Raw genomic sequence first — 22,702 nt, forward strand, 5'->3', positions numbered from 1 at the left:
AGGATAGGATAAAAATCTGATGAACTGAACTCCACAGAAGAACACTTTATAAATAAGCAAAGAACCAAAGACATATCCATACCTAAGGGAGCATGGTGGAGAAAGAGTGCTTGGTCTAGTGTGTGCAAAGTGTGTCAAGTCACCCAAGTCAAAAAGCAGGCCCACCATTGACAAACAGAATTCAGAGGATGAAGAAAAACCAGTTGAGCCCTTGACAGCCATTGAGGCTAGGAGATAGACTGGAATGAGAAAAGCTCCCAAGGCAAATCACTCAACTCAACCATTTTTCTTCTACCAAACCCCTCTCCATTTGAATTTTGCCAATATGGTAGCAGAAAAGGAGGCTTACATTCCTTAGGAATGGTCACAATTAAAACGTCTGACAATACCAATTTTGGTAAGGATGTACAGCCACTGGAACTCTCCTAGAGAGCTGGTAGGAATATAAATTGTTTTGCCACATTGGGAAGTAGTTTGGCAATTGCTCATAAAATTAAACATATACTTATAAATCACCAGTCCTATTCCAAAGCAATTATCCAAGATGAATAAACACATATGTCCCCACAAAGACTTGCACACAAATGTTCATAAAAACTTCATTCATATGGAGGGGCATCTGCACCCCAGTGTTCATAGCAGCAATGTCCACAATAGCCAAATTGGGGAAGAAGCCAAGATGTCCTTCGACAGATGAATGGATAAAGAAGATGTGATATCTATCTATCTATCTATCTATCTATCTATCTATCACATATATACATATGTATATATATATACACACATACACATAGATATATATATATCTCACACATATATCCATATATGTATATCACATATATCCATATATATATCACATATATCCATATATATCTCATATATCCATATATATATCTCATATATCCATATATATCACATATATCCATATATATATATATACACATACACATGGATATATATGGATATATGGATATATATATATATACACACAATGGAATATCACTCAGCCATCAGAAAGGATGAATACTCACCATTTACATTGACCTGGATGGAACCGGAGGCTATTATGCTAAGCAAAATAAGTCAATCAGAGAAAGACAATTATCATATGGTTTCACTCATATGTGGAATATAAGAAACAGTGCAAAGGATCATAGGGGATGGGAGGGAAAACTGAATGGGAAGAAATCAGAGAGGGAGACAAACCATGAGAGACTCTTAACTCTAGGAAGCAAACTGAGGGTTGCTGGAGGGGACATGGGTGGGTGAATGGGGTAATTGGATGATGGGCATTAAGGAGGACACGTGATGTGATGAGCACTGGGTGTTATACACAACTGATGAACTGTTGAACACCACATCTGAAACTAATGATGTACTATGTGTTGGCTAATTGAACTTAAATTGAAAAAAAAAATGAAACTTCATTCATAACAGCCAAAATAGCTACTGGATCCAAAAACCTAAATGTTTATTAACTGATGAATGGATAAAAAAACTGTGGTATAGCCATACAATTGAATATTCTTCACAATAAAAGAAACAAACTACTGGTACATACAACAACATGGATGAATCTCAGAAACATGATGATGAAATAGGGAAGACTAGATACATAAGGCTACATATTATATGATTTTATTTATAGGACATTCTAGAAAAGGCATAAGTATAGTGATGGATCAGTGGTTGTCTGGAGCCAGGGTAGGAGAGAATTGACTGTAAATGGAATACAAGGAGGCTTTTGGGGATAATGAAAATGTTTTAAGGTTTAATTGGCATTTACACAACTATAAAAAACAGGAACTAAGAAACAGAGGAATCTCATCCTGCATGTTCTTGTGGTAATTGTATTTTGAAGCTCTGCCAGGACTGAACCAAGATGTGAACCAAAACTTTAAAATCAGAGTTCAAACTCTTGCCAGCTAAAATACTGGCAATATCAAAGAAACCAGCCCCTCAGGGGAAGCAGCAATAGGAGAGATTATGGGTTAGACAAATCAGGCAACAATTCAACTTAATTAAAATATGGACCAGTTCCTGCTCAAATCAATTCTTGTAGGAAAGAGAATTATTAGCTGTTCATCCTAAATGCCAGAAGGGAAACAGTAAGCATTCTCTAGAAAATAAATATTGTACCACATTTTCCAATGTTTTTCTAAATCTAATACTTGGGATCCAATTAAAAAAAATTACAAATCATATGAAGGACCAGGAAAATACAATCCATAATCAAAAGAAAAAAATAGTTGAAGTAAACACAGTGATGACCCAGATATTGGAAATTAGCAGACAAAAACTTTTAAAACTCTGTGACTGAAAAAAGAATTTGCAGGAAAAGATAGGTAGACTAGGTGAATGGTGGATAGTAGCAGGAGAAATATAAAACCCCCTAAAAAGTAAGCAAAAGATAATACTAAATATGAAAATTATGATATTTGAAATACAAATTTCATTGGATAGAACTTAACAGCAGATCAGACACCACAGAAAGGATTGGTGAATTTGAAGATAGGATAACATATATTGCCCAAAATGAAGCACAGAAAGAGAAAACATTGAAGTAAATGAAGAGAGTGTGAGTGACTTCTTACACAGTATCAAGCAGTCTAATATAGGTGTAATTAGAATCTCATAAAAAAGGAGCAGAGAAGCAGTGACATATCTAAAGAAATAATAAATGAAAATTTCCAAATTTGTTGAAAAACATCAACTCACAGATTCAGCTTGATGGACTCTGAACAGAATAAATATACAGAAAGCCTCAGCTAGGTATGTCTTGTATCATACTGCTAAAGGCCAAAGATAAAATCTTTAAAGCAGTCAGAAAAAAATAGGGCAACAATAATATAACAAAAATAGCACAAAAAACATAAGTGAGGTAAATGTTATTATACTGTTATAAAGTTCTCACATGAGAAATGAAGTGTATATTAATTCAAGATAGACTGTGATAAGTTTAAATACATGATGAATCCCTAGAGCAAGCACAAAAAAAAATTGCCTAAAACTAAGAAAATAAAATGAAATGCTAAAAAATACAAAATTAACTCAAAATAAAACAGAAAAGAGTAAAGGAGCAAAGAAGATATGGGACAAAAAGCAAATAGCAAGAAAGTAGACTTAATTCACATCATTTCATGAATGTTTCACTATAATAAATTAATTATATGGCAATACATTTAATTGTATCAATTAAATGTAAATGAACTAAACCTATTAAAAGACAGACACTGTCAGACTGGATAAAAAAACAGATGCATCTATATGCTGTTTCAAAGAGGTACGGTAAATAAACATACTTTGAAAATAAAGTTTGAAAGAAGATATAACACAATAGAGGGAGGAGCAAGATGGTGGAGGAGTAGGAGACCTAAATTTCATCTGGTCCCAGGAATTTAGCTGGATAGGCATCAAACCATTCTGAATACCTATGAATTCAACAGGAGATCGAAGAAAGGAATAGCAACAACTCTCTGAACAGAAAAGTGACCACTTTCTTGAAGGTAGGACGAGTGGAGAAGTGAATCTGAGGCAATATTCGGGAAGACAGACGCCGGGTGAGGGGGCCTCCGTCGGCGCTACTGGCAAGTGATAGAGCCGCAGAGCACAAAATCGGAACTTTTAGAAGTCGGCTCTGCTGAGGGATGTCACTCCAGTGGCTAAGCGGGGGGTAGAACCTTCGCTGGGTCAGTGTGGTCTCAGGACCCTCAGGGTCACAGGAAGACCGAGGGTGCCTGAGTGCAGCAGAGCTCCCAGGTATCGGAGCGGGGAAGCCGGCTACAGAGATGGAGCCGAGGCGAGAGCTCTCAGCTTGGGGTTTCCATAAACTGTGATCTGCGGCCCAGTTGGGCCACTGCTCCTCCAGCAGGGACCCAACAAGCGGCAGATCCGGGGAGACTCCCCTTCCTCCCCGGGGAGGAGCCACGCGGGAGCCCACCACAGGGATCTGCTGGGTTTGGAGACTCCACATGGGGTTGGATGCCAGAGATAGAAACGGCTCAGTGACAGTACAGGTGAGCGCGGAGTGCAGCTGGAGACCGGAGACACGGGAGTGATTGACTGCTTTTCTCTGGGGGCACACTGAGGAGTGGGGCCCCGAGTTCTCAGCTCCTCTGGGACAGAGATTGGGAGGCTGCCATTTCACTCTCCTCCTCCAAAGCTGTACGGAAAGCTTGCAGGGAACAAAAGCTCCCAAGAGCAAAGCCAAGCAGATTACTTAGCCCCACCTGGCAAGGGCGGGGCAATTCTGCCTTGGCAAAGACATTTGGGAACCGTGGCAACAGGCCCCTCCCCCAGAAGATCAGCAAGAAAAGCAAGCCAAGACCAAGTTTACCAAGGCAGAACTCCAGAGCTAGGGGAATACTGCATATAGAGTTCATGGTTTTTTTCCCATGATTCTTTAGTCTTTCAAAGTTAATTTTTTTAACTTCTTTTTTTTTTTTTAATTTTTCTTTTTCCCTTTTTCAACGAACATCTTATCAATCACTTTTTTAAAAAATCTTTTTTATTTTTCATTTTTAGAGTCAATTCTATCCCTTCATAGTAGTTAACCTTATTTTTGGTGCATATATATGTATATATATATATATATAAGTTATTCTCTCTTTAAAATTTTGGGATACGGTTTCTTCTAAGAGAACAAAATATACCCTAAATCTCTAGTGTATGGCTTTGTTCTAGTATCCTGCCTGATCACATTCTCTCCCTTTTTTTTTCTTAAATTCTCTTCTTTCTTTTTTCAAACAACTTCTTATCTTATCAATTCCTTTTATAAAATCTTTTATACTTTTCATCTTTACAGTCATATTCCATCCCTTCATAGTATTAACCCTTATTTTTGTACATATATAAGTTTTTCTTTCCTTAAAACTTTGAGAGGCACTTTCTTCTAACAGACCAAAATATGCCCAAAATCTAGTGTGTGGCACTGATCTATGCTCCAGCCTGATAATATTTGACCATATTATGGGGTTTTTTTGTGTTTGTTTGTTTTTATTTTTTTCTCTTTTTTCTTTTTTTCCCTTTCTTTTCCCCCAGTTTCAGGTCTCTTCTGATTTGTTTTGAGTATATTTTTCTGGAGATGTTGTTACCCTGTTAGCATTTTGTTCTCTCATTTATCTATTCTCCTCTGGACAAAATGAAAAGACAGAAAAAAATCACCTCAACAAAAAGAACAAGAGGCAGTACAGACTGCCAGGAACCTAATCAATACGGACATTAGTAAAATGTCGGAACTAGAGTTCAGAACGATGATTTTAAAGATCCTGGCTGGGCTTGAAAAATCATGGAAGTTATTAGAGAAACCCTTTCTGGAAAAATAAAAGAACTAAAATCTAACCAAGTCGAAATCGAAACGGCTATTAATGAGGTGCAATAAAAAATGGAGGCTCTAACTGCTAGGATAAATGAGGCAGAAGAGAGAATTAGTGATATAGAAGACCAAATAATGGAATATAAAGAAACTGAGAAAAAGAGAGATAAACAACCACTGGATCATGAGAGCAGAATTTGAGATAAGTGATATTATAAGACGAAACAGTATTAGAATTGGGATCCCAGAAGAAGAAGAGAGAGAGGGGTAGAAGGTATATTAGAGCAAATTATAGCAGAGAACTTCCATAATTTGGGGAAGGAAAAAGGCATCAAACTCCAGGAGGCACAGAGAACCCCCCTCAAAATCAATAAAAATAGGTCAACACCCAGACATCTAGTAGTAAAACTGACGAGTCTCAGAGACAAAAAGAAAATCCTGAAAGCAGCTCAGGAGAAGAGATATGTAACCTAAAATGGTAGAAACAGTAAATTGGCAACAGACCTATCCACAGAGACCTGGCAGGCCAGAAAGGACTGGCATGATATCTTCAGAACACTAAATGAGAAAAATATGCAGCCAAGAATACTATATCCAGCTAGGCTGTCATTGAAAATAGAAGGAGAGATAAAAAGCTTCCAGGACCACCAAAAACTAAAGGAATTTGCAAACACGAATCCAGCCCTACAAGAAATATTGAAATGGGTCCTCTAAGCAAAGAGAGAGCCTAAAAGCAACATAGACCAGAAAGGAACACAGATGATATACAGTAACAGTCATGTTACAGGCAATAATATGGCACTAAATTCATATCTTTCAATAGTTACCCTGAATGTAAATGGGCTAAATACCCCAATCAAAAGACACAGGCTATCAGATTGGATAAAAAGAAAAACAACACCCATCGATATGCAGTCTGCAAGAGACTCATTTTAGACCCAAAGACACCCCCTGTTGAAAGTGAGGGGGTGGAAAACCATTTACCATTCTAATGGACACCAAAAGAAAGCTGGGGTGGCAATCCTTATATCAGACAAATGAAATTTTAAACCAAAGACTGTAATAAGAGATGAAGAAGGACACTATATCCTACTTAAAGGGTCTATCCAACAAGAAGATCTAACAATTGTAAATATCTAAATGGGAGCAGCCAATTATATAAGGCAATTAATAACAAAAGCAAAGATACACATTGACAACAATACAATGATAGTGGGGGGATTTAACACCCCCCCTCACTGAAATGGACAGATCATCTAAGCAAGATCAACAAGGAAATAAAGACTTTAGATGACACACTGGACCAAATGGACTACACAGACATATTCAGAACATTCTATCCCAAAGCAACAGAATACACATTCTTCTCTAGTGCCCATGCAACATTCTCCAGAATAGATCACATCCTAGGTCACAAATCAGGTCTCAACAGGTACTAAAAGATTGGGATCATTCCCTGCATATTTCCAGACCACAATGCTTTGAAACTGGAACTCAATCACAAGAGGAAAGTCAGAAAGAACTCAAATACATGGAGGCTAAAGAGCGTCCTACTAAAGAATGAATGGGTCAACCAGAAAATTAAAGAATTTAAAAAATTCATGGAAACAAATGAAAATGAAAACACAACTGTTCAAAATCTTTGGGATGCAGCAAAGGCAGTCCTAAGAGGAAAGTATATAGCAATACAAGCCTTTCTCAAGAAACAAGAAAAATCTCAAATACACAACCTAACCCTACACCTAAAGGAGCTGGAGATAGAACAGCAAAGAAAGCCTAAACCCAGCAGGAGAAGATCAGAGCAGAAATCAATGAAACAGACACCAAAAGAACAGTAGAACAGATCAACGAAACTAGGAGCTGGTTCTTTGAAAGAATTAACAAGATTGATAAACCCCTGGCCAGACTTATCAAAAAGAAAAGAGAAATGACCCAAATAAATAAAATCATGAATGAAAGAGGCGAGATCACAACCAACACCAAGAAATATAAACAATTATAAGAACATATGATGAGCAACTATATGCCAGCAAATTAGATAACCTGGAAGAAATGGATGCATTCCTAGAGATGTCTCAACTACCAAAACTAAACCAGGAAGAAATAGAAAACCTGAACAGACCTATAACCACTAAGGAAATTGAAGCAGTCATCAAAAATCTCCCAACAAACAAAAGCCCAGGGCCAGATGGCTTCCCAGGGGAATTGTACCAAACATTTAAAGAAGAATTAATACCTCTTCTTCTGAAACTGTTCCAAAAAATAGAAATGGAAGGAAAACTTCCAAACTCGTTTTATGAGGCCACCATTACCTTGATCCCCAAACCAGACAAAGACCCCATCAAAAAGGAGAATTACAGACCAATATCCTTGATGAACATGGATGCAAAAATTCTCACCAAAATACTAGCCAATAGGATCCAACAGTACATTAAAAGGATTATACACCATGACCAAGTGGGATTTATCCCTGGGCTGCAAGGTTGGTTCAACATCTGCAAATCAATCAACGTGATACAATACATTAACAAAAGAAAGAACAAGAACCATAGGATCCTCTCAATAGATGCAGAAAAAGGATTTGATAAAGTACAGCATCCTTTCTTGGTCAAAACTCTTCAGAGTATAGGGATAGGGGGTACATACCTCAATATCATAAAAGCCATCTGTGAAAAACCCACAGCGAATATCATTCTCAATGGGGAAAAACTGAGAGCTTTCCCCTTAAGGTCAGGAACAGGGCAGGGATGTCCACTATCACCTCTGCTATTCAACATAGTCCAAGAAGTCCTAGCCACAGCAATCAGACAACAAAAAGAAATAAAAGGCATCCAAATCAGCAAAGAAGAAGTCAAACTCTCACTCTTTGCAGATGATATGATACTTTATGTGGAAAACCCAAAAGATTCCACCCCAAAACTGCTAGAGCTCATAGAGGAATTCAGTAAAGTGGTAGGACATAAAATCAATGCACAGAAATCAATGGCATTCCTATACACCAACAACAAGAAAGAAGAAAGAGAAATTAAGGAGTCGATCCCATTTACAAATGCACCCAAAACCGTACGATACCTAGGAATAAATCTAACCAAAGAGGCAAAGAATCTGTACTCAGAAAACTATAAAATACTCATGAAAGAATTTGAGGAAGACACAAAGAAATGGAAAAACGTTCCATGCTCATGGATTGGAAGAACAAATATTGTGAAGATGTCAATGCTACCTAGAGCAATCTACACATTCAAAGCAATCCCTATCAAAATACCATCAACTCTTACCATGAGAGACTATGGACTCTGAAAAACAAACTGAGGGTTCTAGGGGGGAGGGAGGTGGGAGGATGGGTTAGCCTGGTGATGGGTATTAAAGAGGGCACATTCTGCATGGAGCATTGGGTGTTATATGCAAACAATGAATCATGGAATACTACATCAAAAACGAATGATGTGATGTATGGTGATTAACATAACATAATAAAAAATTAGATCAAAAAATAAATAAATAAATAATACCATCAACTTTTTTCAAAGAAATGGAACAAATAATCCTAAAATTTGTATGGAACCAGAAAAGAGCCCGAATAGCCAGAGGAATGTTGAAAAAGAAAAGAAAAGCTGGTGGCATCACAATTCTGGACTTCAAGCTCTACTACAAAGCTGTCATCATCAAGACAGTATGGTACTGGCACAAAAACAGACACATCGATCAATGGAAGAGAATAGAGAGCCCAGAAATGGACCCTCAACTCTACGGTCAACTAATTTTCGACAAAGCAGGAAAGAATGTCCAATGGAAAAAACACAGTCTCTTTAACAGATGGTGTTGGGAAAATTGGACAGCCACATGCAGAAGAATGAAACTGGACCATTTCCTTACACCACACACAAAAATAGATTCAAAATGGTTGAAAGGCCTAAATGTGAGACAGGAGTCCATCAAAATCCTAAAGGAGAACACAGGCAGCAACCTCTTCCCCCTAGCCACAGCAACTTCTTCCTAGAAACATCACCAAAGGCAAGGGAAGCAAGGGCAAAAATGAACTATTGGGACTTCATCAAGATAAAAAGCTTTTGCACAGCAAAGGAAACAGTCCACAAAACCAAAAGACAGCCGACAGAATGGGAGAAGATATTTGCAAATGACATATCAGATAAAGGGCTAGTATCCAAAATCTATAAAGAACTTATCCAACTCAACACCCAAAGAACAAATAATCCAATCAAGAAATGGGCGGAAGACATGAACAGAGATTTTTCCAAAGAAGACATCCAAATGGCCAACAGACACATGAAAAAGTGTTCCACATCGCTCGGCATCAGGGAAATCCAAATCAAACCTCAATGAGATACCACCTCACACCAGTCAGAATGGCTAAAATTAACAAGTCAGGAAACGACAGATGTTGGCGGGGATGCGGAGAAAGGGGAACCCTCCTACATTGTTGGTGGGAACGCAAGCTTGTGCAACCACTCTGGAAAACAGTATGGAGATTCCTCAAAAAGTTGAAAATTGAGCTACCATACGATCCAGCAATTGCACTACGGGTATTTACCACAAAGATACAAATGTAGGGATCCGAAGGGGTACGTACACCCCAATGTTTACAGCAGCAATGTCCAAAATAGCGAAACTATGGAAAGAGCCAAGATGTCTATTGACAGATGAATGGATAAAGAAGAGGTGGTGTGTATATATATATATATATATATATATATATATATATATATATATATAATGGAATATTATGCAGCCATCAAAAGGAATGAGATCTTGCCATTTGCAACGACATGAATGGAACTGGAGGGTATTATGCTGAGCGAAATAAGTCAATCAGAGAAAGATATATATCATATGACCTCACCGATATGAGGAATTCTTAATCTCAGGAAACAAACTGAGGGTTGCTGGAGTGGTGGGGGGTGGGAAGGATGGGGTGCCTGGGTGATAGACATTGGGGAGGATATGTGCTATGGTGAGCACTGTGAATTGTGTAAGACTGATGAATCACAGACCTGTACCTCTGAAACAAATAATACATTATATTTAAAAAAAGAAGAAGAAGAAGATAGCAGGAAGGGAAAAATGAAGGGGGGGAAATCACAGGGGGAGATGAACCATGAGAGACTATGGACTCTGAGAAACGAACTGAGGGTTCTAGAGGAGGCTCTAGATGAGGGGGGTGAGGGAATGGGTTACCCTGGTGATGGGTATTAAGGAGGACACATACTACATAGAGCACTGGGTGTTATATGCAAACAATGAATCATGGAACACTACATCAAAAACTAATGCTGTATGGTGATTAACATAACATAATAAAAAAAGATATAACACACAATGGCTAATCATAAGAAAGCTGGTATCAGATAAAGGAGACATTAGAACACAGAACTGTATCGAAAATAAAAAAATAATTTTGGACTTTCAGTTCTGGCAATGATGGACTAGGCCCATTCCTCTAATCCTCCCTCCTGCAATTAAAATACCATAGACAACACAACAAACCAATACAGGAAAATTGAAACATAGAAAGAGAAAGGCAGAGTTCTCAAAATTTGAGGAATACATGAATTCCTTAGGTTTTCTTTTTACCTACATATAAAATGGAGGGAGCACTGGAAACTGGAACTTCCAATAAGCACAGACTTAAAAAAAAAAAAAAATCCCTTAAGAAAAGCCAAAGAGGGCACCTGGGTGGCTCAGTCAGTTAAGCTCTACCTTCAGCTCAGGTCATGATCCCAGAGTCCTGGGATTGAGCTCCACATCGGGCTCCCTACTCAGCAGGGAGTCTGCTTCTCCCTCTCCCTCTGCCCTACTCATGCTCTCTCTCTCTCAAATAAATAAATAAATTCTTTAAAAAAAAAAAGAAGAAAGGAAAGTCAAAGGACTGTGAAAAGGGGTCTCTAGCATAATCCAAAAACTTTCTGACAATACCTATCCTACCTGAGCCAAACACCAAGAAAATAAGTGCACCACTACCCATATGTGTCAGTAGGGCTGAAAAATAATATGGCAGTGAAAACTGGCCCTCCAATTCCCCCACCAGAGTGGTGCTGGTGAAACCAAGCAGGGAACTGAACTTCCATTCCTGTCTGGAAGTAGTAGTCACAATAAGTCAAAGATATCTGTTCTCATCACTATTATTAAATATAATGCTGGAAGCCAGAGCCAGCACAAAGGAAAGAAATAAAAAGCATTCAGACTGGACAGGAAGAAGTAAAATTGTCTCTATTTGAGAATGATATAATTGTCTATGTAGAAAATTCCAAGATATCTATAGAAAATCTAGAATGAAAAAGTACATTGAATAAGATTGCAAGATATCAGATAAACATATAAAAATCAATCATATTTCTATATACTAGTAACAAACATGTGGAAACTAAAATTAAAAACAATGCTATTAAAAATCATTCCAAAAAAAACATGAAATATAAATGCATAAATCTAACAAATCATGTGTAGGATCTGTATGATGAAAATTATAAATTGGTGATAAAAGAATCAAACAATATCTAAATAAATGGAGAGACATACCTTGTTCACAAATTGAAAGACTCAACATAGGTATTTTATTACATGGAGCCAAACTCAATCCCTAACTAACAAAAGTAATTAGAAAAATAATACTCTACAAGTATTAAACTACAGTTGAATATTATGAAATGTGTAAAATAATTCAACTCCTCAATATATTAAAGGAAAACCACATACTCAATCACCTTAACAGTTAACATAACTTCACTATATACCAGACATTTGCTAACACTCAATAACTTCTTGGTTTTGTTTTATTTTTTAGCAAAATAGAAATAGAAGAATACTTTCTTAACATGATAAGGAACATACAACTCAAACCAACAAGTAACCAAATGTTTAAAAATTAAATAGAATAGGAATTAACAATAAAAGTAGGTTTAGAATATAGATATGTCTTAATTAAACTTTAAGCAGAGGATAGAAAAATAAATACTCTACCTTCAAGTTCCCTAACTGGATCATTTTCATGGATGGTGAATTCATTCTGCGAATATAAATGGAATCCAAAAGAAAATCTTACCCCTTTTCAGTGTTAATGTCTCTACGTTAGGGTTACATATACTTACCGATAAAGTTAATTCCTCAGGTTCAGGCTTCACAACTGATTTTTCTCCATTTTGAATGCTAAATCCATAGGTTTCTTCCAAAGTAGAAACAATCTGTGAGTGAATCAAAGAAAATTAAGTATTTTTATAGTTTAAAATTATTATATTAAATGTAAAAAGACATTTAATCAAACATGTCAGGACCTTCTTAGCAGTTAAGACTTATTTCTGCCAGTGCCACAAACTTAAATTTTCCATCTCACACCCCATCTCATATCACCATAAAGAAATGATGAGAAACAGTCCTTGACTCTACTCCCTAGCAATGGAGAAAGTCCCTATGACTCTTATTTCTGTGTTGACAGGCATGTAAAAGACTATGAATAGTTGAAGCATCAACTCCACTTATTACCAAAGTATTCCTCAAAATATGACTGACTCAACTTTCTTCTTTGAAGAGAAGTGGGCAAAACAGACATGGAAACCAAAGAGCAATAAAGGAAATTCTCTGAGCTAATGCCTTAAACTTTGAGGAAATTTATATTTTGGAGATTTGACAAACTATGTTCTTTTTATATTTGTACTACTCCTCATTGTTCTCATTTGGTATTTGGTACAACCACAGTTCAATTCTGGATCATTGTGCAAAGAGAAACTCAGAGAAAAAGGAAATTTTTTTTCCCCCCAACACTAAGAGCTAAAGTTTCTAAAGTGCTGAGAAGAGTTAGCATAGCAGGAATGAGACTTAGAAAGGCCCATCGTTAGAAAGATCTGCTTTCAAGGCTGGCATTGGACTGGTGTCTCAGTACTTGGATTTTAGGTGTGTTCCCATCATTCACTGATAACAGGGGCTCATTGTCCCTAAACCATCTGCACAATGTGGTTTATGCTAAACATCTGCTTTCCTTCAGGGAGTCTGGAATTTCGGTACATGCTAGGCAAAGTATCCAATAAAACTCTGGGCACTGAGTCTCTAATGAGCTTCTCCTACAGACATTTCACATGTGCTGTCATAATGTGTTGTTGGAGGAATTAAGCACATCCTGTGTGACTTTAAAGGAAGAGGAATCTTGGACCTAGTTTCCTCCAGACTTCACCCCATAAGCCTTTTCCTTTTGCTGATTTTGCTTTGTATCTTTCACTGTAATAAATCTTAGCCATCAATAGGACTATATTTTGAGTCTAGTGCACCTTCCTAACAAATCACTAAGCCTGGCGCTGGTCATGGGGACCCCAAACACAGGGACCAACAAGTGTCTTACCATCTTCAGATGATTGGTAATTTTCCTGATCAATTCATCTTCTGCTATGAACTCCTTTGTCTTACTTGATGGAATGGGCAAAGCATACCTTACGATGGATTCCCCTCTTGGTGGAGATCCTAAGGCCATTGTTTCAAGTTTATCACGTACTAATTTTGTACTATGTTTTTCCTTTGATTTAGGTGACAATGGTAAATTCAATAGTCCTTTTTTGTAAGTGAATTCTGGAACATTTGCCGATTTATTACTAGAGGCTAACAGATGTTTTGCTGGCTTCATTTTGTTATTTTACTTTGCTTCCAAATTATAGATGAAAAAATTGTATTCCTCCCTGTGAATAAAACATTAAGATTTCAGATTAAACATTATGGCAGGATTGTCAATCACCCATGAAGATGGTGAGTCCCAAAATCAGCTCTACAGAAATTACAAAATGGAGAGAATAACATTCCTAACAATAAATACCAACAAAAAATTTTAAAATAAGCAAACAAAAAAACTGTGAGAAATCCCTACAGGTGGCTGAAGGCTGATTTAGGTATGGGCATTTAGGATGGGGGCTGAAGAGACAGAGACAGTGGCAGGAATGAGAGAATTTCTTTAGGAAACTTTAAAATTTTATTCTTACCTTTCCCCCATTTTTTAAAGGTAATATATGCCCTTTACCATTATTTCTATAGGAATAATAGCCTAGGCCCAGGGTATCAACAGAGTAATATCAAGGCAACACCAAAGTTGGACTGAGATAAAAAGTACAGACTGGACAGGTCTTAGGCTTTCATTCTTCTACTCCTCTCTCTCCAAAGCTGATTAAAACTCAGGACAATGCCTTCTCCCAAAGAGTTTTAAACTATATGCTTGACCATGGGCGTTGTCTCATAGACTGACAAAATTAATATAGAATAGCATTGGTTCTCTGTTGTCTGAACTTAGATGTCTCATTGTTGTAGGTTGAACTGTGTCCCCGAAAAAAATATGTTCAAGTTCTAACCCCTGGCACCTGTGAATATGACCATATTTGAAAATACAGTCTTTGCAGATGTAACCAAGTTAAGATGAGGTCATACTAGATTACAATGGGCCCTAAATCCAGTGGCTGGTGTCATTATAAGAAAGCCATATAAGGGCACCTGGGTGGTGCAGTTGGTTAAGCATCCGACTCTTGGTTTTGGCTCAGGTCCTGATCTCAGGGTCATGAGATCAAAGCCCCATGTCAGGCTTTGCGCTCAGTGTGGAGTCTGCTGGGGACTCTCTCCCTCTCCCTCTGACCCTCCCCCTCTAGCACCACACTCTCTCTCTCTAAAATAAATAAATTAATGTTTTTAAAAAAAGAAATCATGTAAAGACACCATAGAAAAACAGGGGTAAAGGTCATGTAACGACAGAGGCAGAGACTAGAGCAATGCAACTACAAGCTAAGGAATGTTAAAGATTGCCAGCATCCTTGCTAGGAAGAAGCAAGGGGAGTTCTTCCCTAGAGCCTTTAGAAGGAGCGTAGCACTGCAAACACCTTGATTTTCGATTCCTAGACTCCTGAACTATGAGAGAATAAATTATTATTGTTTCAAACCACTTACTTCATGGTATTTTGTAATGGCAGCCCTGGGAAACAAATACACACATATAATTTCCCTAAACTTGATCGGAGGGACATAGACTGGGGCCTGGCTTTTGACCATTTTATGATAATAGATTACCAGACAAGAGTAGCCGACACTCCCAAGGGCATGTGAGCTCACAGGTGAAAATAACTTGACACCTGAAAAATACAAGTTTTGCAAAAGAAAAACAACAAACTGGAGGGAAAAAAAGTCCAAGGGCACCTGGGTGGTTTAGTCAGAAGAGCATGTGGCTCTTGATCTCAGGGTTGTAAGTTCCAGCCCCACGCTGGGTGTAGAGATTACTTAAATACATACATACATACATACATACATACATACATACATACATACAAACAAACTTAAAAAGAAACCAAAAATACACAAACACCCCCCCCCCACACACACACACAGAATATTAGCAATAGAAAACAGGTACACAGGGTATTTTTTTAAAGACTTGAGTAGAAATATTACAAATGAAAAATGTAATAAACAACATAACTGATCACAGAATAATACTGCTGAAGAATAAATTAGGAAAACAGAGGATCAGATTGAGGTGTTCTGCCAGAAAGCAGCAGAAAAGGATAAAGAAATAGAAACGAAAAATAAGAGATATGTAGAATTATATAAATGTCAAAAACCACACAATAGAAAGAAGATCCAGTGAGAAAGAAAATATGGACAGGAGAGAAATATTTGAAGAAATAATAAAGATAAATTTTTCAGATTTAAGAATAGTGGAACCATAGATCAAAAGTGTTCACAAAATGCGAAAAAGTAAACAGATAAACAACAAAACACAAACACAGAATGAAATGTAAGAACCTCAAAGAGAAAAATCTGAAAGATTTCAGAAAGAGTAAATAACCTAAAAAGGAGGAAGGATTGAATTTCCACCAGGTTTTAATAACATCTCTCCTCAAAGGATTCTATATCTTGTCTAAATTGAAAACTGTCTGGATGCAGAGTTTAGCTGAAGAATAAAAATGACGCAAAGATTAGCAGCATTTATCACACATTCTTGAACATGAATAAAATGAAATGCATAATATCATCAGTATTAAGAGTTAATATCAGATTTTAAAGAATTTAAAAAATTAACAATCCTATGAAAAATGGGAATATATAGGCCTGCATTTGTTGATAACAAAAAAAAAAACATGATTAAATTTTTAGAGTAGTACCTAGTATAGAGAGGGTCATCTAATAAATTTTAAGAGCCTGATAATAGGTATTTTTTTTATTTAGCAGAAACCATGGCAAAAGTCAGTGGCATCCTGTTAGCACATTGCTGCAAAATACAAATATTAACACCAAATAATAGACTATTTAGGAAGTAAAATACAAAACCAAATAATAAATATTATAGGATACATTATGAATAAAATCAGTTTGAATAAGGTTTTTAAAAACTATTTCTCACTGATTTTGGACACAATCCCTAATGTAAAACACAGAAGGCACATAACAATTACTGATATAATTGTGGATTTCCAAAATCCAAATATTTCTATATGTGAACATGTATTAGGATTTTAACCAATAGATGACACAGCTGGAGAAGAATCATACACATTTTTAAGAGCTTACCAAAAAAATAAATTAAAAAATATATTATATATACATACAAACATATATGTATGTATGTTTGTATGTATATATAACTGGGATACAATGCCTCAAATACATATGAGAAAAACAAAGCAAACAGAAAATCCTCAAAAACGAAAATTCTCTGACATTTTGCACAACTTGTCAAGACATTTTTTTAACTTGGTCATGAATGATAGAGCAAAAATATCTTATGACAACACTGAAAATTTTTATTTCATTCACAAACTATACAACAGCAAGTAAACAAGTAAACAATACAAGTAAACAATAGTTTTAGAAACACCGCAGTTAATTAAAAACACGGCCGCCAAACATAATTTTTAAATCATAATCAAATAAGTATTGGGAAACATTATTTGATGCCATGTCACTAAAAATTTATTTTGAAGGAAGAATGCAATGCTCTTTTGGAAACTGTTGATAATAATAATAAATATATACATTATAGAACATAAGCCAAAGTCCCCTCTTGGGAAATATTCCCTTTTTTAATATTTTTCTCATATTAACTGCGGCATGATGTTTTAAGTAAAGTTAATGTAGTAAGTGATACAGAAACCAAAATTCAGTTTACAAAACTAAAAAGCATCAAAAGAATTTCAAAGAAATTATATTGCCAAAGGCATTCCATCAAAAGTGTCAGGTCTGAGAGAGAAGGACCAGCAAACAAGACTTAAGAATGAGTGACCAATGAGTCAGAAGGTAAAACCAAGAGGGGATATACTGAAAATACAGTGAGAAAAACTTATGCCTGAGTGATGATCTCCGTCAAATGCTGGTCAGGTAAGAGGAAGACTAAGAACCAACGGATTTTACAACATGGAGGTAGGTCACTTGTGACCTAAAGTACAGCAACAATTTCAAGAGTGATGGAGGTGAATGCCCGATTGACCTAAGTTCAAAAGAGAATTGTCCAAGAGGAAGTGGAGACAGTGAATATGCATGTTAAGCACCTGAGAAATTGTGCTACAAAAGGGAGTAAAATATGGGCAAGAGGAAGATTTTTTTTGACGAGGAAAGTAACATGTTTGTATACTGTCATAGGTTTAATTATGTCCTCTCCCCAAAAATATGCTCCAGTCCTAACCCCAGAACCTGTGAATGTGACCTTATTTGGGAATAAGGTCGTTGTAGATGTAATCAAGTTAAGATGAATTCAAACTGGACTAGGGCGGTCCCCAACCCCTGAGTGGTGTATTGGAAGAAAAAAATAGATACACACAGGAGAGAACACCACGTGAAGGCAGAGACTGGCCCAATGACTCTACAAACTAAGGGACACCTGCGATTGGCAGCAGCCTCCAGAAGCTAGGAAAGAAAAACATGGAACAAATTCTCCCTCAGAGCCTCCAGTAGGAACCAACACTGCCAACACTTTTCAGCCTTCAGCCTTCAGCCTTCAGCCTCCAGAAGTCAGAGAATAAATTTCTGTTGTTTGCGGTACTTTTTTTAGGCAGCCCTAGGAAACTAATACATATGCTGATGTAAATGACCCAATAGAAAGCGCAATGTATTTCCCGGTGTAGAAGGAAATTGATGGGATGATATCCTGGAGTAAACGAGGGAAATGGGTTTTAACGCCCAAATGCTCCCGTGCACTTAAGGTAGGCACAGGTTACATTTACCTGTGGTAACAGGAAGTCTGGGATGCCGGCCACGTCAAGAAACCAATTAAGGAAAAGCCGGGACACTCACCAGGTGCCACAAAACCACCTCATCAATGAAGTTCACATGCGCATACAAATAAAGGTTACATGGAGTAAACGCTTGTATTTACAAGAAAATGTTTAAGGATTTTACATGGTCTCTTCATTTAACCCTCCTAACCATGCTAGGAGGTGTACGTTATATCACCACAGATTTGCCCAAGTTCATCAGCCACCTGCTACCACGGAGACAAACGTTTTCCGGTCCTCCTTTCCAGGGGTCACTTCAAACCCTCTCATGATACAGTACACAATGAAATGGGGGTGGGGGGCGCAGGGTAGGAAAGCTCTGATTTGCCTTAGAGTTCTCATCCACAGAGGCACAGCTGCCACTGAGAGAGGAAAAGCAAACTCTCACAATCTGATGGGATGAGGAAAGTACCGCGCACGCCTCCGCTCCTAGCAGCCCGTGTACCTGCCGAGGCTGTGGGAAGCCAGGCTCCTGAGTGGTTTTGCCTGGGCGAAGAGGGCTCTAAGGTGAAACAGTTGGAAATTCCCAGCCTCCCGGACTTCCTACAAGGCGGGAGCTTGCAAACCCTGCAGACTCCAGCCCTGCTATTTTACAAACTGACATTTGGGCCGAAAGGCCGGGCCTCTGCGCCCTGAGGCGGCAGTAACCACCGGGGCGAGGCGCACAGCGGCAGGGCAGGCGGTTGACGCCGCGTCACCGGTGCCCCCCCGCCGCGCGCCCCCGCCGCGCGCGACCCCCAGCCGCGCGCGCCCCCGCCGGCGAGACCCGCGCAGCGCGAGGAGCCAGAGCTTGAGCTGAGTCTTTTCGCCGAGTGGAAGGCGAGAAGAATTTCGGCAATGGTGGAACCCTAAAAAGTAGTCAGGTTCAGACCGCGCACTCTTCTCGCTCCCCAGGCTTCCCTCCGGGACGCTGCACAAGTGAGATTCTTTTAGACATTTGGCGTAAAGAAATAAAACAGGGGCCTATTCGGTGCTTTGAGAACTTGGGCTTCACCTGCAAAACCCGAGCCTCCAGCCGCTCATCTGCCGCTATCTAAAGTTATTTTCAGTCCGAGGATTTGTAGAGTCCTTTACCAGACTCTAAGCACCCACGGAATTGTGCTGTGGCTTCGCGGTTTTAAAAATAAAACGGACTAAAAAGTTGAATCGTGCCACATAAGCAGTGTCTTGCCATCAGTTTCTCTGCACTGCTTTCATAGCCAATTTTCTAACGTAGAGCTTTTTGATAGTTTGACTTAAAGTAACTTTTTTCTCTTAAAAAAAATGAAGGTTATTGATTTAAAACACTCTCCAAATAAAGTTTTATTGCCCGAAGTAAAGTGTTTTAATATTTAAAAATACTAACTTGATATAATTTAATTTTTTTATAATGGCTGTGTTTGGTTTACTCTATGAATATTCAAATAAATAGTCCAGAATAAAAGCTGAAACAAGAAGTGCAAAAATGGAAGAGGGCTCAAGATCGAGGCATAGAAGGATCCTGAACTCACCTGTTCCCCCAAACACAAGAAATCTACAGCTACATATGGAAAATTTCCCTCTGCAAGGGACTTTGAAAGCTAGCTGAACAGCGTGTCCACAACATAGGAGGAAAGGGCCACATTGAGACAGATAGAAGAGGTAGAGACCAGGTCTTGCAAGAATCCCCACCCCAGGCCCAGCAGACCCACAGTTAGGAGAGATCTCATAATATAGAGATTGTCCCTGAGGAGGGAGGGATTTGTGCCCCACACCAGGCACCCCAACTCTTGGGACCTGTGGCTGTGAAAACCAAAGTTTACTTCCAGGAGAACCACTATAAATATAGAACAGAAAATCCACTCTTAAAGGGCTTGTGCACAGACTCACTTGCCACCCTCAGACCCCAAGGTAAATGCAACAATCCAAAAGGCAAAGGAGACTTATTTGTTAATCTTAAAAATATTTCAATTTATGTTCAATTGATACTGTGGTCATTGCAAGGATCTGGGACAATTTAAATTCTGACAAAAAGTGAAATTTCCCCTTGACTCCCGCATTTTCTAGTTTTCAGTTATAGAGAAAGTATGTGACACATTTATTCATATACATGAATCCAATATGCTTATATGTAACAAACTTTATATATCTTGAGATATACATGTTTAAAAGACAGAAAACATTTGTGTTTTATCATTTCCTAGGTATCAGCACATAATAATAAATGCTTGTTAAGTGAATGTTGTAACTTTTTTTCAAAAGTGCAAAAATGTGGGGTGGCTGGGTGGCTCAGTTGGTTGAGCGACAGCCTTTGGCTCAGGTCATGATCCTGGAGTCCCTGGATTAAGTCCCGCATTGGACTCCCTGCTCAGCGGGGGGTCTGCTTCTCCCTCTGACCCTCCCCCCCATGCTCTCTCTCTCTCTCTCTCATTCTCTCTGTCTCAAATAAATAAAATCTTTTTTTTTAAAGTGCAAAAATGTAAGAGATCCATGGAAAATGGTCTCCCAATAGGTGAAAAAAGAGCTACCAGGCTAACACTAGTCAAAAGAAAGCTGTAGTTTTTATATTAATTACCAAAAAACTAGATTTTTGAGTAAAGACTATTACCAGGGATAAAGTGGGTTATTTCATAATGATAAGCCATTCATTAAGAAGATACAACAATCCTAAACATTTATAGATCTAACAAGAGAGGAACAAAATACCTAAAACAAAAACTGGTGGGACTTCAAGGAGAAATAGACAAACCCACCATTAAAGTCAGAGATTTCATCATGTTGAGTAAGGAAAGGGTTAAGGTATAGGCAGGGAGAGATGGCGGGGGGGGGGGGGTGGGGGGGGGGGGGGGGGTTGTCCCTGACTAGGCTCTGAAACTATTCCTGGCAGGCAGAAGCACTAAGGCAGAGTGAACAAGAGATAAGGGAACAGACCAGACCACCTGGTCCTGGATGTTAGAGAGATGTTACGTCCTGGATTTTTCTTTGGCAGCTACATTGTAATCACAGAAAATGACCAGACCTCAAAGAAGTAAGTCATTAAGGATGTTATCAATAGTTCTTGCTCAAACCAAGATGGCACAAGAATCTCAAGGCGATTAGTTTACTGGTCAAGTTTTCAATAAAAGACCCGCCCTAAAATCCCTCAGTGGTAACCCATTCGGGACCCCTCTCACTCCAGAGAGTTTTTTCTTTCCTTTCTGTTTTCACCTTCACTTAATAAACTTTCACTTCACTTCACCCTTTTGTGTCTGCGAGATTCATTCTTTGACTTCTTTGACTGCATGAGACAAGAACCCTGCAATCCTGCAACAATGTCTCACTCCATAACTGATCAAATAAGTAGACAGAAAATCAGGATATAGAAACTTGAATAATGCTTTCAATACTAACAACATTATCAACCAATTAGTAATTCATGTGTCAAAGAAGTAATCAAAAGGGAAATTTAAAAGTATATTGAACAGAATAAAAATAAAAACAAAGCATATCAAAATGTGTGGGATGCTGCTAAAGTAGCATGTAGAGGAAAATGTATATATCACTATACTACACACCTATAATAAGAAGAAAGTTCTCAAATCAATTACTTCAACTAGAAAAGGAAGAAACAAAAAAAAAAGAGCAAATGAAACACAAAGGGAGCAGAAGAAAGGAAATGATTAAGAAGAGAAGTCAATTTAAAAAACAAATTAGCAGAAACCAATAAACCCAATATCTGGCTGTGTCACAAAATCCAAAAAAAAAAAAAAAAAAAAGATTAATATCTACCCAGAGTAATCAGGAAAAGAAGAGAGAGAGAGAGAGAAGACCCAAATTACCAGTATCAGGCACTACAAATTCTACAGATGTTAATGGGATAATAAAGGAGGTTTTGAACAATTTTATGCCCATAAATTCAACAACTTAGATAAAATGGATAAATTCCCTAAAAGACAAAAATTATCAAAGCTTATTCAACAAGAAAAAGATATCCTGAATACCATTATATCTAAAGAAATTAAATTTGTATTTAAAAAATCAAGAAAATTTTCCATCAAGAGAACTCCAGGTCCAGATAGCATCATTAGTGAGTAATAAAACATTAAAGAAGAAACAATACAAATTTTATACAAATGCATGCAGAAAATTGCAAAGGATCCAGGGATACTTCCCAACTCATTCTGAGAGGCAGCATCACCCTAACACCAAT

At 37.8% G+C, this 22,702-nt stretch overlaps 1 protein-coding gene across 15 annotated transcripts in view; it reads right to left on the reverse strand.

Annotated features, from left to right (window-relative positions):
* The window catches only part of CCDC7 (coiled-coil domain containing 7), a 481,360-nt gene extending 462,117 nt beyond the window's left edge, over nt 1-19,243 (reverse strand). For all 15 annotated transcript variants that reach the window (XM_035729112.1, XM_035729118.1, XM_035729115.1 and 12 more), the window contains exons 1-3: nt 19,001-19,243; nt 13,662-13,992; nt 12,421-12,513 (exon numbers count right to left, since the gene is read on the reverse strand). In XM_035729112.1, coding sequence (XP_035585005.1) covers nt 12,421-12,513; nt 13,662-13,940 — 372 coding nt within the window. In that variant the 5' untranslated portion in view covers nt 13,941-13,992; nt 19,001-19,243. The remainder of the gene's footprint in view (nt 1-12,420; nt 12,514-13,661; nt 13,993-19,000) is intronic.
* Between the last annotated feature and the right edge of the window lie 3,459 nt (nt 19,244-22,702).

The sequence above is a fragment of the Zalophus californianus genome, chromosome 9 (assembly GCF_009762305.2).
Source record: "Zalophus californianus isolate mZalCal1 chromosome 9, mZalCal1.pri.v2, whole genome shotgun sequence".
NCBI lineage: Eukaryota > Metazoa > Chordata > Mammalia > Carnivora > Otariidae > Zalophus > Zalophus californianus.